General features: G+C 47.4%; 1 protein-coding gene across 1 annotated transcript; it reads left to right on the top strand.

Moving 5' to 3' along the window:
- Nucleotides 1-9,541: 9,541 nt before the first annotated feature.
- On the top strand, nucleotides 9,542-12,705 carry LOC124704408 (sucrose:sucrose 1-fructosyltransferase-like). Its single transcript, XM_047236665.1, has 4 exons — nucleotides 9,542-10,054; nucleotides 10,189-10,197; nucleotides 10,955-11,811; nucleotides 12,010-12,705. The coding sequence occupies exons 1-4, from the start codon at nucleotides 9,547-9,549 to the stop codon at nucleotides 12,703-12,705; spliced, it is 2,070 nt and encodes a 689-aa protein (XP_047092621.1). The 5' UTR covers nucleotides 9,542-9,546.
- Nucleotides 12,706-13,784: the final 1,079 nt, after the last annotated feature.

The following is a 13,784-nucleotide window of genomic DNA, read 5'->3' as shown; positions in this document are numbered from 1 at the left end:
TTGGTCGGACCATTGCTGATGCACGGAGAGGCTGCGAAACTGAAAAGGAGAGGAAGAATTTGGATCGCATGTTAGAGGATCAAAAAAAATCGCTGTACCCCGGATGCGAAAATGGTTTGACAAAGCTGGGCTGCACAATGGATTTGCTGAAATGGAAGGCACAGGAAGGTCTATCTGACTCGGGATTTGAAAATTTGCTGAAAATGATGAAGAATATGTTTCCAAAGAATAACGAGTTGCCCGCCAATACGTACGAAGCAAAGAATGTCTTCCCTCTAGGTTTAGAAGATACATGCATGCATTAACGATCGCATCCTCTACCGCGGTGAATACGAGAATTTGAATGAATGCCCGGTATGCACCGCATTGCGTTATAAGATCGGAGGCGATGACCCTGGTGACGATGTTGAGGGCGAGAAATCCAGGAAGAGGGTTCCCGCCAAGGTGATGTGGTATGCTCCTATAATACCACGGTTGAAACGTCTGTTCAGGAACAAAGAGCATGCCAAGTTTTTGCGATGGCACAAAGAGGACCGTAAGTCGGACGGGGAGTTGAGACACCCCGCGATGGAATGCAATGGAGAAAGATCGACAGAGAGTTTAAAGATTTTGTAGCCGACGCAAGGAACATAAGATTTGGTCTAAGTACGGATGGCATGAATCCTTTTGGCGAGCAGTAGCTCCAGCCATAGCACCCGGCCCGTGACTCTATGCATCTACAACCTTCCTCCTTGGTTGTGCATGAAGCGGAAGGTCATTATGATGTCAGTGCTCATCCAAGGTCCGAAGCAACCCGGCAACGACATCGATGTGTACCTAAGGCCATTAGTTGATGAACTTTTACAATTGTGGGGCAGACCTGGTGTTCGTGTGTGGGATGAGCACAAAGAAGAGGAATTTGACATACGAGCGTTGCTTTTCGTAACCATCAACGATTGGCCAGCTCTTAGTAACCTATCGGGACAGACAAATAAGGGATACAATGCATGCACGCACTGCTTACATGAGACTGAAAGTGTGTATTTGCCAAGTTTGAAGAAGAACGTGTACCTGGGGCATCATCGATTTCTTCACCGATATCATAACGTAAGAAAGAAAGGCAAGCATTTCAACGGCAAGGAAGATCATCGGCCGAAGCCTGCGGAACGTACTGGTGCGGAAGTATTTGATATGGTCAAGGATTTGAAAGTCATCTTTGGAAAGGGTCCTGGCGGACAATCAGTTCCGCAGGGAGCTGACGGGCACGCACCCATGTGGAAGAAGAAATCTATATTTTGGGAGCTAGAATATTGGAAAGTCCTAGATGTCCGCTCTGCAATCAACGTGATGCATGTTACGAAGAATATTTGCGTGAACCTGCTAAGCTTCTTGGGCGTGTATGGGAAGACAAATGATACAAAGGAAGCACGGCAGGACCTGCAATGTTTGAAAGATCCTGATAACCGGTATCCGGAATGGTTTCAAGGTCGTGCCAGCTACGCTCTTACCAAAGAAGAGAAGGTCATCTTTTTTGAATGCCTGAGCAGTATGAAGGTCCCGTCTGGATTCTCGTCGAATATAAAGGGAATAATAAACATGGCGGACAAAAGGTTCCAAAACCCGAAGTCTCACGACTGCCACGTGATTATGACGCAATTGCTTCCGATTGCTTTGAGGGGGCTCCTACCGGAAAATGTTCGAGTAGCCATTGTGAAACTATGTGCATTCCTCAATGCAATCTCTCAGAAGGTAATCAATCGAGAAGATCTACCACGGCTACAGAACGATGTGGTCCAATGTCTTGTCAGTTTCGAGTTGGTGTTCCCTCCATCCTTCTTCAATATTATGACTCACCTCCTGGTTCACCTAGTCGAAGAGATTTCCATCCTCGGTCCTGTATTTTTACACAATATGTTCCCCTTTGAGAGTTTCATGGGAGTATTAAAGAAATATGTTCGTAACCGTGCTAGGCCAGAAGGAAGCATTGCCAAGGGCTATGGAAATGAGGAGGTAATTGAGTTTTGTGTTGACTTTGTTCCCGACCTTAAGCCGATTGGTCTTCCTTGATCGCGGCACGAGGGGAGACTAAGTGGAAAAGGCACGATCGGAAGGAAATCAACGATATGTATGGACGGCCATTCTATGACCGAAGCACACCTCACAGCTTCCGACCAATTCCAGCTTGATGGCTCCGTAATTTGAGAAACACAAGAATATTTTACGCTCGGACAACCCGGGAAGCCTGAATCCTGGATTAGGAAGGCCCACATGGAGACTTTCGGCAGTTGGTTGAGAAAACATTTAATGAATGACAATGATGTTGGAGATCAGCTGTACATGTTGGCCAAGACACCATCTTCGACTATAACGACTTTCCAAGGGTACGAGATAAATGAGAATACATTTTACACGATCGCCCAAGATAAAAAGAGCACCAACCAAAATAGTGGTATCCGCTTAGAGGTCGCCGGAGCTATTGAACCGAGCGATCTCCGCTTTGGTCTGGTAGTCCTTCACAGATAAACCAAACGGATCAAATTCCATAGAAACAAGATTGTCACGGGTGAACTGACGAACAGAAATTAAGTTTTTGATTAGCGCGGGTGCAATAAGGACATCACGTAGGAGGAGTTGTTTGGTGGGTGTAGGTATGGTGGTTTGGCCGGTGCAATATATAGGTATAGTAGTGCCGTTTCCTAGGACTATGGATGAAAGTGGTGTGGTGGAAAAATTTGACAAAGATATTACTAGAAGCGGACATGTGACTAGAAGCACCGGAATCGAAAATCCAGTCCATACCTGAGTTTCCCTGGGCAGCGAAGTTGTTCATGGCCTGCAAGAACGCAGATTGGTCCTAGCTCGGTGAAGGAGCAGAGGTCGGTTGATGCAGCGGGGCAGTTGGAGCAGGCTGCATGAGGACAGGCGAAGGCTGAAACATCTGGGGGTGCTGATATGGTATGTATGGCATCCCCCCGTCGTAGTAGGCCGGAGCGGCGTGGTAGGCGTTCGGCGGGGCGCGCTGGCCGAGGAGTCCAGGGGAACCGGTGTGGGGGCGAAGACCCGGCGCCCGTGCACCCGTGTAGGCCGGAGGAGCGCCGATCGGAGAGTGGCCGCCCGGGGCATGGACCAAGCTCCGAACCATGCCGGTCCGGTGGATCATGAGGAGGGTGCCGGGTAGGCGGCGCGGCAGTGTGCCGGCGCAGGCGTCGGTGCCGCCGGTGGCGGGCGCCAAGCGGGAGGAGCGGCGAGTGCCGGCGCGGGCGTCGAGGCGGCCGGTGGAGTGGCGGATCGCGGCGGCCGTACATCGGATTCTTGCCCTTGTAGTTGGGGCCGGGACGCCGGCCGAGGAGGAGGCTGCCCGGCCGAGGGCCGGAAACGGTACGGGGTCTCGCCGCGGCGGTGGGCTGGCTCGTCGGGCCTGCCGGTGCGGGAGTAGGCAGCAGGCGGCGGCCGGGTGGAGGCGGCGAAGACGTGAGGCCGCGCCTCCCGCCGTGTGAGGTCATCATCGGCGTTCGCGGCAGGGACCGGATCTCCTTGAAGGAAGGGCGAGGCTGCATGAAGGGAATCATGGCCGCTTGAGTCTTGAACCGGTCGCCGAGCCCTTGGAGAAGGATGTTGATAAGCCGGCGATCGGGCATAGGATTGCCTAGTTCGCGGAGCTCATCCGCCATCGTCCGGATGCGCCGACGCGAGACGCCGAGCGAGGAGTCCCCCGAGGGGTGTTGCGGATCGCGGAGTGGAGGTTGTTGATCCGGCGTCGGCCGTTGTCCTGGAAGAGCCGGCGCAGGGACGCCCGCAGGGCGGCGGCGGTGGCGGCCTCACTGAAAACGAGATTGAAAATCTCCGTGGACACGCGTGTGTAGATCCATTGGATGATGGCGAGATCATCCGTGATCCAGCGAGCGTCGTCGGGACGAGGGGCGGCGTCGGCGGCGATGTGATGACGGAGGTTGCAAGACTCGAGGTGAACCTCAAAGAGGTGGCGCCAATGGTAGTAGTTGTGTTGGGCAAGATCTAAAGTAATAGGTATGAAGGGGGTGACATCGGCTATGGTATCTGTGTAGGAGAGAGGAGTAGCCGTGGGAGGGGTACAAGAGGCCGAGGCCTCGGCGGCGGCGGCGGCCTTGGCTTGCTGGTCGAAGTAACCAGGCGGCGGCGGCGGCGGCTTAGGCGGCGGCGCCATAGGTCAGGATCGATTAGTCTGATACCATGTAAGATTGTATTATGTCTCACAATTGATACAAAACTATTTGGGTACAAGGAATATAAATAGTAGAGCCAACCGACTAAACCTAAAACCCTAGCTTGCGTTACAAGTCTAACTTAACCGAAACATATAATCTAACAGCCATGAGTCGCCTCGGGAACCACTGATCTGCAATATGTGTACGCCCAAGATGTGCCCACAAGTAGTAGAAGGGACGCCCGGATTAATTTACCAGCAAACGTAATTAATCGGTTAGTCCTATAATCCCGCGAACTTGAAACTACACAATCCTAGATTCGAGTTAGATGATTATAATACGGTGCAATATGATGCAATCATGTGTAAAATGAGACTTTGTGATTCGGTGTTCATAATAGGGAAGACCATATTCTCGTCTTTAAGCTTGTTCTATTTACACGAATGTATGCTCATTCGTTTACATAATTACATTGATATTACTTCTAAGCACTAGGAAAACGCCATATGAATTGGAGTGTTCCTTAATTTTCACAAAAATTCCCTAGTGACAAAAGGTTGCGAACGAATGAAATGTCGACAGAGGGCGAGAAAGAGAGAGAGAGCGAAGGACGGACAATGAGAGCCGTCCATAGAAGTTGGAGTAATTCGTGACACAGATTGACCTGCGTCGTTCACATAGCAATCATCCGTCCATGTGGCAAACCAAACATCGTACGTTCGTTCATGTGCCCATCGTCCCTGTAGCCTCCTCCATCAACCATAGCGTCTTCTTCTGCAAGCCCTAGGGCTGGCAGCTGCAATGCCACCATACATGCATCCATGTGACTGTTCACTCCTACACCCACTGTCGACTCTCCATTGGTGGCCAAATGGCCCCAACTGCAAGCCGGGTCCGTTGCTGCCAGGTGGAGCTCCTGCGGACCGTTGATCCACACGCATTATCGATGCTGGGTCCTTGTTTGCCGTGGAGCTGCTGTCCACAGTGCTCACTGGTTTTGTACATACATGTGCGTCATGTGATGTGGATTAATAGGCTTGCAGCCTAGTGTCGGCTCGTAACTCGTGAGAGTGAGCGAGAGAGAGTGAGGTGGGTAAAATACGACGGCTCTAAACAGCATATTATTCTCGCGGTGAAAAGATCTATCGTTCTATTCTACGGGAAATAAAAAAATATTTCTTGTTTATTTTACGGGAAATACTTTTATAGTACATACATGAGTGTGGATGCTTATGTCTCCGTCCATTTTGCTTCGAGATTTGGATAAAAAGAGAAAAAAGAAAATAATATTTCCAGCTACCAAGGCAAGCGGAAATCTCTTTAAGATGTAAATTGGCAGTCCATAACACACCCACACACATGTGCAACTGAGGCCTAGCCCAGATGGCTACTAGGGTGATGATACCTGGGAAGCCCCCCGCTCGAGTTCGAGTCCCGATACTCACTCGCGGGTGCGTACGCACCGTGGCACTTCTGTGCGCTCCTGAAACTTAATACAATGCCGTCAAGGGCTAGTCCTGGGGGTCTCATTTTTTTTTATTTACGCCCAAAAGAGGTTGATGGAGACTGGTTTAGAGCTTTGGTTTGCGTAGGCTTGCTCATTTCTTTTTTTCTTCAAAATTTCTAAAAATACAGGGGTTAATTAATAATTAAGTAACAATTGGACCGGAAAAGTCTATACTGCATTCTTTTTTTGAAAAAAAAACAACTCATAAATCTAAAGGCCGTCATCAAAGGACAATGGTGGAGCTAGCACCCCATGACCCAAGGCAGCTGCCCGGGCTCAACCCTGAAAAGCTGTAAGGAAATTTGACTTTGACGTAAAGATTTATTCATTAAATTAATGGCCAAATGACGGGAGCCGTCTTTGTTCCTTGCCAGGGAGGAAAGTATTAGTAAATTTATTTTTGCTTGGCCACTCATCTTTACTTATCCATCTCTAATACAGAATTAAGTAATGATGCGGAAACAAATACTGCTTTATTTTGTAAGCACCTCTTTTGGAACTAACATTGCAGACCGCCTAATTGGCTTTTAGGGTCAAAAAATATTTTTTAGTGTTCTCACTTATCACTTCGAGTCATGGGCTTTACATATGACATCTTACGTACCACCAAGGGTGGCGGTGGTTTGGTCAATTACCCTCTGTAACCATCTTTTTTGTCCGGTGGTATTTATGATATGGTAATTTGGTAAAGATTTCTGACATCCAAACACAATCCAGTTCAGATCTGATTCCTGTTATTAGGACATGAGATGTTGTTGATATACCGTGATATAGGATAATTTGTTTTGTTGCCGTTGTGCTGTCTAGCTAGCCCATTAACTTGCCGCAACTGCATGCTATTTCTTTTTTATCTATGAGATGTAACGATGACTTGTTAGTGGTTTATTGCGAACTCTAACTTCCTGCTAGTGTTTTATACATGTGTATTGTGGCTAAGTATTTATATTTTTGACACAGATTACACACAATTCTCCTAGAATGAGCTAATTTGACACATAGGTTTGTTGATAAGTTATTTCCCGTGTATACACATGGCATATAGTAGTTTCTTAATTATCCAGACTTGAACCCTATCTCTCTTTAAAAAGGAGACAATGAAATAATAGTAGACATTTCACATGGATCACGTATTACAAACGGACACTAGTAGAAAAATGGGCATCCATCTAAGCCATAAATACCGGTTCCCTTACGAACCGGTACTAAAGGGTGCATTAGTACCGGTTGCACTGCCCAGACCTTTAGTACCGGTTCAGTAAGGACCTTTAATACCGGTTCGTGACACGAACCGGTACTAAAGGGTTCGCGTCGGCTGAAAACCTTTAGTACCGGTTCGTGACACGAACCGGTACTAAAGGGTAGACCTTTAGTACCGGTTCGTGACACGAACCGGTACTAAAGGTTTTTCTGCTCCCCCACGCAGCTCCACCCCCCCTCCCGTGGATCGCCTTTTTTGACACTTAAAACAGAAAAGAAAATGATAGAAAATTCAAAAAATAAAATGTTTTCAGATTCTTGTATGTTATGCAACCTACTATTAGGAAAAATTAACAAATTTGAATTTTCACTTTTTTTGCAAAAAAGTTTTGAAAAATGGTAAAACCGCAATAACTTTTGCATACGACGTCGAAAAAAAACGTATAATATATCAAAAAAATCCTGGGTTTACCCGGTTAGCCAATTTTTAGATTCTCAAAATTCCAAATGAAAATATGAAAGCAGGAAGATTTTAGGTTTTTCCCAAAAATTTAGAATTTTATATTTTCTTTATTTTTTAAAAATTAAAATTAATAATTATAAGATTTTTTGAATCCCAAAATATTACTATTAATTTTATCAAATTATAAGATTTTCAAATTTTCAGGTTTAAGGTTTGGCAAAAAAAATATTAAAAATTTAAAAAATAAATAAAAATAATACAAATTAAAAAGTTAATTTTATTTATTCAACATTATTATTACATCATTACTTTTGTTTATTAAAAAAATATTTGCAATACAAATAATAAAGAAGTGTGACATTGACCAACATGTTAATAGGATTGATATGATACTACTATCAACAACATGCGCGCGAAGCACTTGGAAGTGGGACGGAAAGGAACCCGGAAGTTAAGCGTGGTAGTGTTGGAGTAGTGTGAGGATGGGTGACCGACCGGGAAGTTTGACCAAGGGTAAGTAATTGACTAGAGATTAAGTGTAGTTAGAGACTAACGGAAATATTAGAAATTGTGAAAAAAAAGGGAGCGAAAAATAATTAAAAAAATGGATAAAAATAATTAAACGAAATAGCCTTTTTGTGAAAAAAATAAAAAAAAAGATCTCCAGCCCCGCGGGCACCTTTAGTACCGGTTCGTAAAAAAAAAGGTGGGAGGCCTTTAGTACCGGATCTTTAGTACCGGTTCCAAAACCGATACTAAAGGTCCTTTCGAACCGGTACAAAAGGGGGATTTCTCTACTAGTGGGATATTTTTTCTTTCTTACTGACGTCAATGATAACCTCACGACAAGCATTTTTCTAAATGTGACAATGTGAGAAAACTGTTATAGTAGGTCCAAAATCCGTTCATGATGACATCTTTTTCAGTATCTAGGGATTCTCTGGACTAATACTCACTACGGGAAAATAAGACTTTGTCGTGCAACAATTTGCACGGCAAAGGGCCCTATATACATGATAAAGGCTTTGCAGTGCGACTCGCCAATGTTGCACGGCAAAGGCTTTGCCGTGCGACGCTGCATGGCAAAAGTCGTTTCTTTGTTGTGTGCCAGACATGTTTTATCTAAAAAAAAGGCCTCAAACTGGACGGTCTGGGATTCGAACCTAGGACACAAAGTATGGAAAGCGTGCTACCTTGCCACTGAGCTAAGTTTTCGTTTGTTGACAACTATACCACGCCACGTCTTTTCAGCTGAGAAGAAATCCAGTTCTTACATCTTTGTCGTGCGCTTACACTAGACAAAGGCTTCTTTGTCGTGCGTTTGTTAAAACACTAGGCAAAGGCTTGATTTGCCGTGAGTTTGTTAAAAAGACTAGGCAAAGGCGTGCATGGTGATGCCTTTTATGCTTTACCGTGCGCCCTTGATACGGCTTTGCCGTCGATATTTTTTTACCGTGCGTCCTGAGGGGTCTTGCCGTCCAGATGTCTTTACCGTGCGTTTTTCTTCATTCTTTTCCATGCCGTCATTCTTTTCCGTGCGGTTTCGTGTCATCGCACGACAAAGGCGCACGGCAACGACGCGCCGCATGGCAATGCCTTTTTTTTCCGTAGTGACTGGTTTATGGTGGCTGCAGGAAAATTCTAGGTCACCGTTTGCTGATTAAGAACATCAAAAACATAGATGGAATTTTGAAGAACTAAGAGTCTAAGACTGGTCGACTAGAAGGAGGAGGAGAAGGAATGTAGGCGGTAGAAGGCGTATAAAGAAGGGCGGCGATCTGGCCCATGGGAGTACAAGCTCCCCGGGTGAGATGTAAATTTTCCACACAAATAATGGTTAGAAAAATATAAAAACATATTTGTTGTGTCCATGTCTGATGTGCATGCAAAGTTTTATTAACAAAAAACAAGTTTTGTGCCCAGCAAAAAACCCAGTGCTCTATAGTGAAAATTCTCTAAATTGAAACACTTATTGAACACACAACCTCAACCACCTTGTCTTATTATTTAAGGAATCCAGAAAACAAAATTGTGGTGGACGTATGTAATTTTTCATTGAAAACAAAAAAAACAGCTATCCACGCCAATCAGAAACGTACCTAGGCTGGGTTCCTTTTCTTATATAGATATGGCCATGAAATGTTGGCATTTCGAAAATCGTTCCTTTTCATAGAGTCTGGCATGGGTGCAACTTTGAATTTCCCGCGTGTATATACATGCATATAGCCATAGGATGGAGAACAGAGTGTGCATCAATGGCCCACTCCCAATTTTGTTTCTATTATCGTCCGCTCAGCTATAAATCAGCTCCCTCGCACACTGCTGAAGAGCACACGTACGTACAGGCACCCATCCACCGGAATATACTAGCCAGGAAATTCCTGCAACTCGACCTCGAGTTGGGAATTCCGGCAATGGAGTCCCGGGCCATTCCCAGCGCGGCGTACGCGCCACTTCTGCCATCCGCCGCAGACGACGTCGCCCTGGCCAAGCAGGACCGCCCCGGCGTGGGGTGGCGCGGGTTCTTAACCGTGCTGGCCGCGTCTGGCGTGGCGGTGCTCCTCGTCGGTGCCACTTTGCTCGCGGGGTCCAGGATGGGTCAGGCCGGCGACGGCGAAGGCAACACCGACGAGGACGGGGCCGGAGGGTTCCCGTGGAGCAACGAGATGCTGCAGTGGCAGCGCGCCGGGTTCCATTACCAGCCGGAGGGGCACTTCATGAGCGGTACGTAAATCGCTGCCCGACTTATGTTCTCCGGCGTGTGTGGGTTGGTCCAGCCAGAGACACATTAACTGACGTGGCTGCCTTGTTTATTCGTTTGCCGGCGGCGGCGGCATATTCCGGCGGCATGCATGCAGATCCAAACGGTGAGTTTTATTCTATCTCTATGTGACAACAGGTTTCGTAGCAAATAAATGTTGGCCCGAACGGATGGCAATGAACGAATTTAGGACGAAGCGACGAATAAAAGATGTGAAACAACATATGAAATTTGTTAAGTTTTCTCTCAGTGATATATAGTATATTATGTCCCAAGTCATGCATATATGTAAGCTACTTTCTTAAGCCCGACTTTGTAAAGTTGGACTAAGAGCAAATCTATCCCAGATGGAACCATCATGTCTGGGATGGTGATTGGCATTTTTTTTTGAAGGATTATACATTTAAGAGATTTCATAAAGTCCAATATTTTTGGCACATATATTTACACATGGGATGAGTTCTACACATGTGTCAATACATACAAAAAAATATTCAGAAATTCTTTAAATATAAATAATATTTTTAAATGCAGTGAACAAAATGAAACAAGTACCATATACTATGTAGCAAATTCATTTTAATGAAAGAAAGAACAAGAAAGTCAGCACCTAAATTTTCACCGAAAAGTATGCGTTAAAGCTAGATGGTTTTACACAGGAGTAGACAACGAGGTAACCACTATAGGATGCCCTCATTTGCATCGGCAAACCATTTTTTCCAACCTAACCAATCCAAAGAAACATGGATACAAACACCAAGAGGAAATTGAGCCGGTGTGCTCTCTAAACACGAGACACTGAAAATAGGGGGAGAGGGTTCTCTATTTAATCAATCTGCTGATTAGGTCTACATGCACTGCAGGTCCAGTATACTACCGTGGATATTACCACCTCTTCTTTCAGTACAACCGAAGGGGCGTCGCGTGGGATGACTACATAGAGTGGGGCCACGTGGTGTCCCAGGACCTGGTACACTGGCGCCCTCTCCCACTGGCCATGCGGCCTGACCATTGGTACGACAAGAAGGGCGTCTTGTCGGGTACCATCACGGTGCTCCACAATGGCACGCTCGTCCTGCTCTACACGGGGGTCACAGAAGACCCTATGGCCGAGTCCCAGTGCATCGCCGTCCCGACCGACCCCAACGACCCCCTCCTTCGCCATTGGACCAAGCACCCCGCCAACCCCGTCCTCGCTCACCCACAGGGGGTCCAGGGCATGGACTTCCGAGACCCCACCAGCGCGTGGTGGGACAAGTCCGATGCCACGTGGCGCATTCTCATCGGTTCCAAGGACGACGACAACGGCAGCCACGCTGGCATCGCCTTCATCTTCAAGACTAAGGACTTCCTTAGCTTCGAGCGTGTCCCAGGTATCGTGCATCGTGTCGAGGGCACCGGCATGTGGGAGTGCATCGACTTTTACCCCGTCGGAGGTGGCCACAACTCTTCGTCAGAGGAGTTGTACGTGATAAAGGCGAGCATGGACGACGAACGCCACGACTACTACTCATTGGGGAGGTACGACGCGGCAGCGAACACATGGACGCCATTGGACGCCGAGCTAGACTTGGGGATTGGGCTGAGATACGACTGGGGCAAGCTCTACGCTTCCACGTCGTTCTATGATCCGGTGAAGCAGCGGCGCATTATGTTGGGGTATGTAGGCGAGGTCGACTCTGCGCGAGCCGATGTTGCCAAGGGATGGGCCTCGCTTCAGGTATCTATACTATTACAACAGAGTTATCTATCATCACAAGTTCACCGTATGCATCCATCGCCACTTGAGGGATTGAAATGCTGCTGTCCTTTTGTTATAGCAGTGCATGCATCATGAATATTAAATCGATTGCACAGTCGTTGGAGTATGTTCCATTTATTCTGTAGCTACCTAATTAATTCTGTATGACATGCACAGTCGATTCCGAGGACAGTGGCACTAGACGAGAAGACCCGAACGAACCTCCTCCTATGGCCGGTGGAGGAGGTGGAGGCCCTCCGCTACAACTCCACCGACCTCAGCGGCATCACCATTGACAACGGCTCCGTCTTCCACCTCCCACTCCACCAGACCACTCAACTGGACATCGAGGCTTCGTTCCGCCTCGACGCTTCTGATGTTGCCGCCATCAACGAGGCCGACGTCGGCTACAACTGCAGCAGCAGCGGCGGCGCGGCGGCACGTGGCGCTCTCGGCCCCTTCGGCCTCCTCGTCCATGCCGCCGGAGACCTCCGTGGCGAGCAGACGGCGGTCTACTTCTACGTGTCCAGGGCCCTCGACGGTACCCTCCGGACCAGCTTCTGCAACGACGAGACACGTTCGTCACGGGCCAGGGACGTGACGAAACGGGTGGTGGGCAGCACGGTGCCGGTGCTCGATGGTGAGGTGTTGTCGATGAGGGTGCTCGTCGACCACTCCATTGTGCAGAGCTTCGCGATGGGTGGGAGGGTCACGGCAACCTCGCGGGTGTACCCGACAGAGGCCATCTATGCCAGGGCTGGGGTGTACATGTTCAACAACGCTACAGGAGCCAGCGTGACAGCGGAGAGGCTCATCGTGCACGAGATGGCCTCGGCGGTGTACGAAGAGACCCTCATGGTCCAGGACTTGTAGCTGCCCGCATCAGTTGTCGGACCGGTAATCTTGGGTAACTTGCATTTCCAAGCGTTGAATTAATAATTTACTTGTTGTAGCAAGCCCCGGGTCCAAGCAGGTTCCAAGTAAGGTGGGATATTCTTCCAAACTCCGCGAGGCCCGCAAGGTTGTGTAGGTGTGAGTGTGATGTCGTTTGCGCACCTGCGCGTGTGCTTGTAATTTGCTGGATTTGTTGTTTCTTTACAGAAAAAAAAGGATACTATACTATGTAAGTATCTACATTGTTGTATCTCTGGTGTATCTTAAGAAAAAATATATGCAAGCATGCACGTTGTCGTTTTCGGGTCTCCTGATAAAGGTATCCAATCTCACGGAGCTAGCGTTAGTGCATTGTCCATTATGGAGAGGAGATTTTTCTTCATTTGTGTGGATCTGGGCCCATTGGGCTGGCAGGCTACACGTAGTGGATCTATACATTTTTGTGCCTTCTACCATAGCTCTCATAGGTATATAGGCTAAGGGGTGAAATCGAGTCGAGCCGAGCTAGCCGGTTCGGGACTCGCCTATTCAGGCTCGCGTGTCGACCACTACCATCCAACAACCGAACTAATCTCGACCGCATCCTCATGGGTATCTAGGCATTAACACGATTTTCCTTCTGTTCGTGACCCATCTCTCGTGTGGTCTCTGGCCATGTCTAGCACCGGCGCGGCCGGTCCATCCACAGTGACACCATAGCTCTGGTGGGTATCTAGGAAGGTAGGAATCGGTCGCAAAGTCTCAGCGTTTAACTTGTGTCTGTGTTACAACTAATAATATGCACGACGTGTTGCGGAGTCGCTAGGCTAGCAACTACAGCCTCTATTCCAAATAAGTCATTCAATTGTTTAGCGACAGACATAGTATTGAACTTTACTCCAAAAAAAAAAAACATAGTATTGAACTATGTCTACTCGAAATAAGTCATTCAATTGTTTAGCGACCTGGCAGTAGATATATTCGTACGTAGAGAAAGCTAAGCCATTTATTTTCAAACGAAGTGAGTACAAATCAAAACCTCTGTCGGTCCTATAGCTATCATCCGTGCGTTCATGTAG

The sequence above is a fragment of the Lolium rigidum genome, chromosome 1 (genome assembly GCF_022539505.1).
Source record: "Lolium rigidum isolate FL_2022 chromosome 1, APGP_CSIRO_Lrig_0.1, whole genome shotgun sequence".
Lineage (NCBI taxonomy): Eukaryota > Viridiplantae > Streptophyta > Magnoliopsida > Poales > Poaceae > Lolium > Lolium rigidum.
This window is presented reverse-complemented; position numbering and strand designations above follow the sequence as displayed.

Bases quoted from the DNA above. Each gene is read 5' to 3' on its own strand.
- LOC124704408 (XM_047236665.1), top strand. From the start codon at position 9,547: ATGCATATAGCCATAGGATGGAGAACAGAGTGTGCATCAATGGCCCAC. The intron at 11,812-12,009 runs GTATCTATACTA...TGACATGCACAG, and splicing joins AGGGATGGGCCTCGCTTCAG to TCGATTCCGAGGACAGTGGC.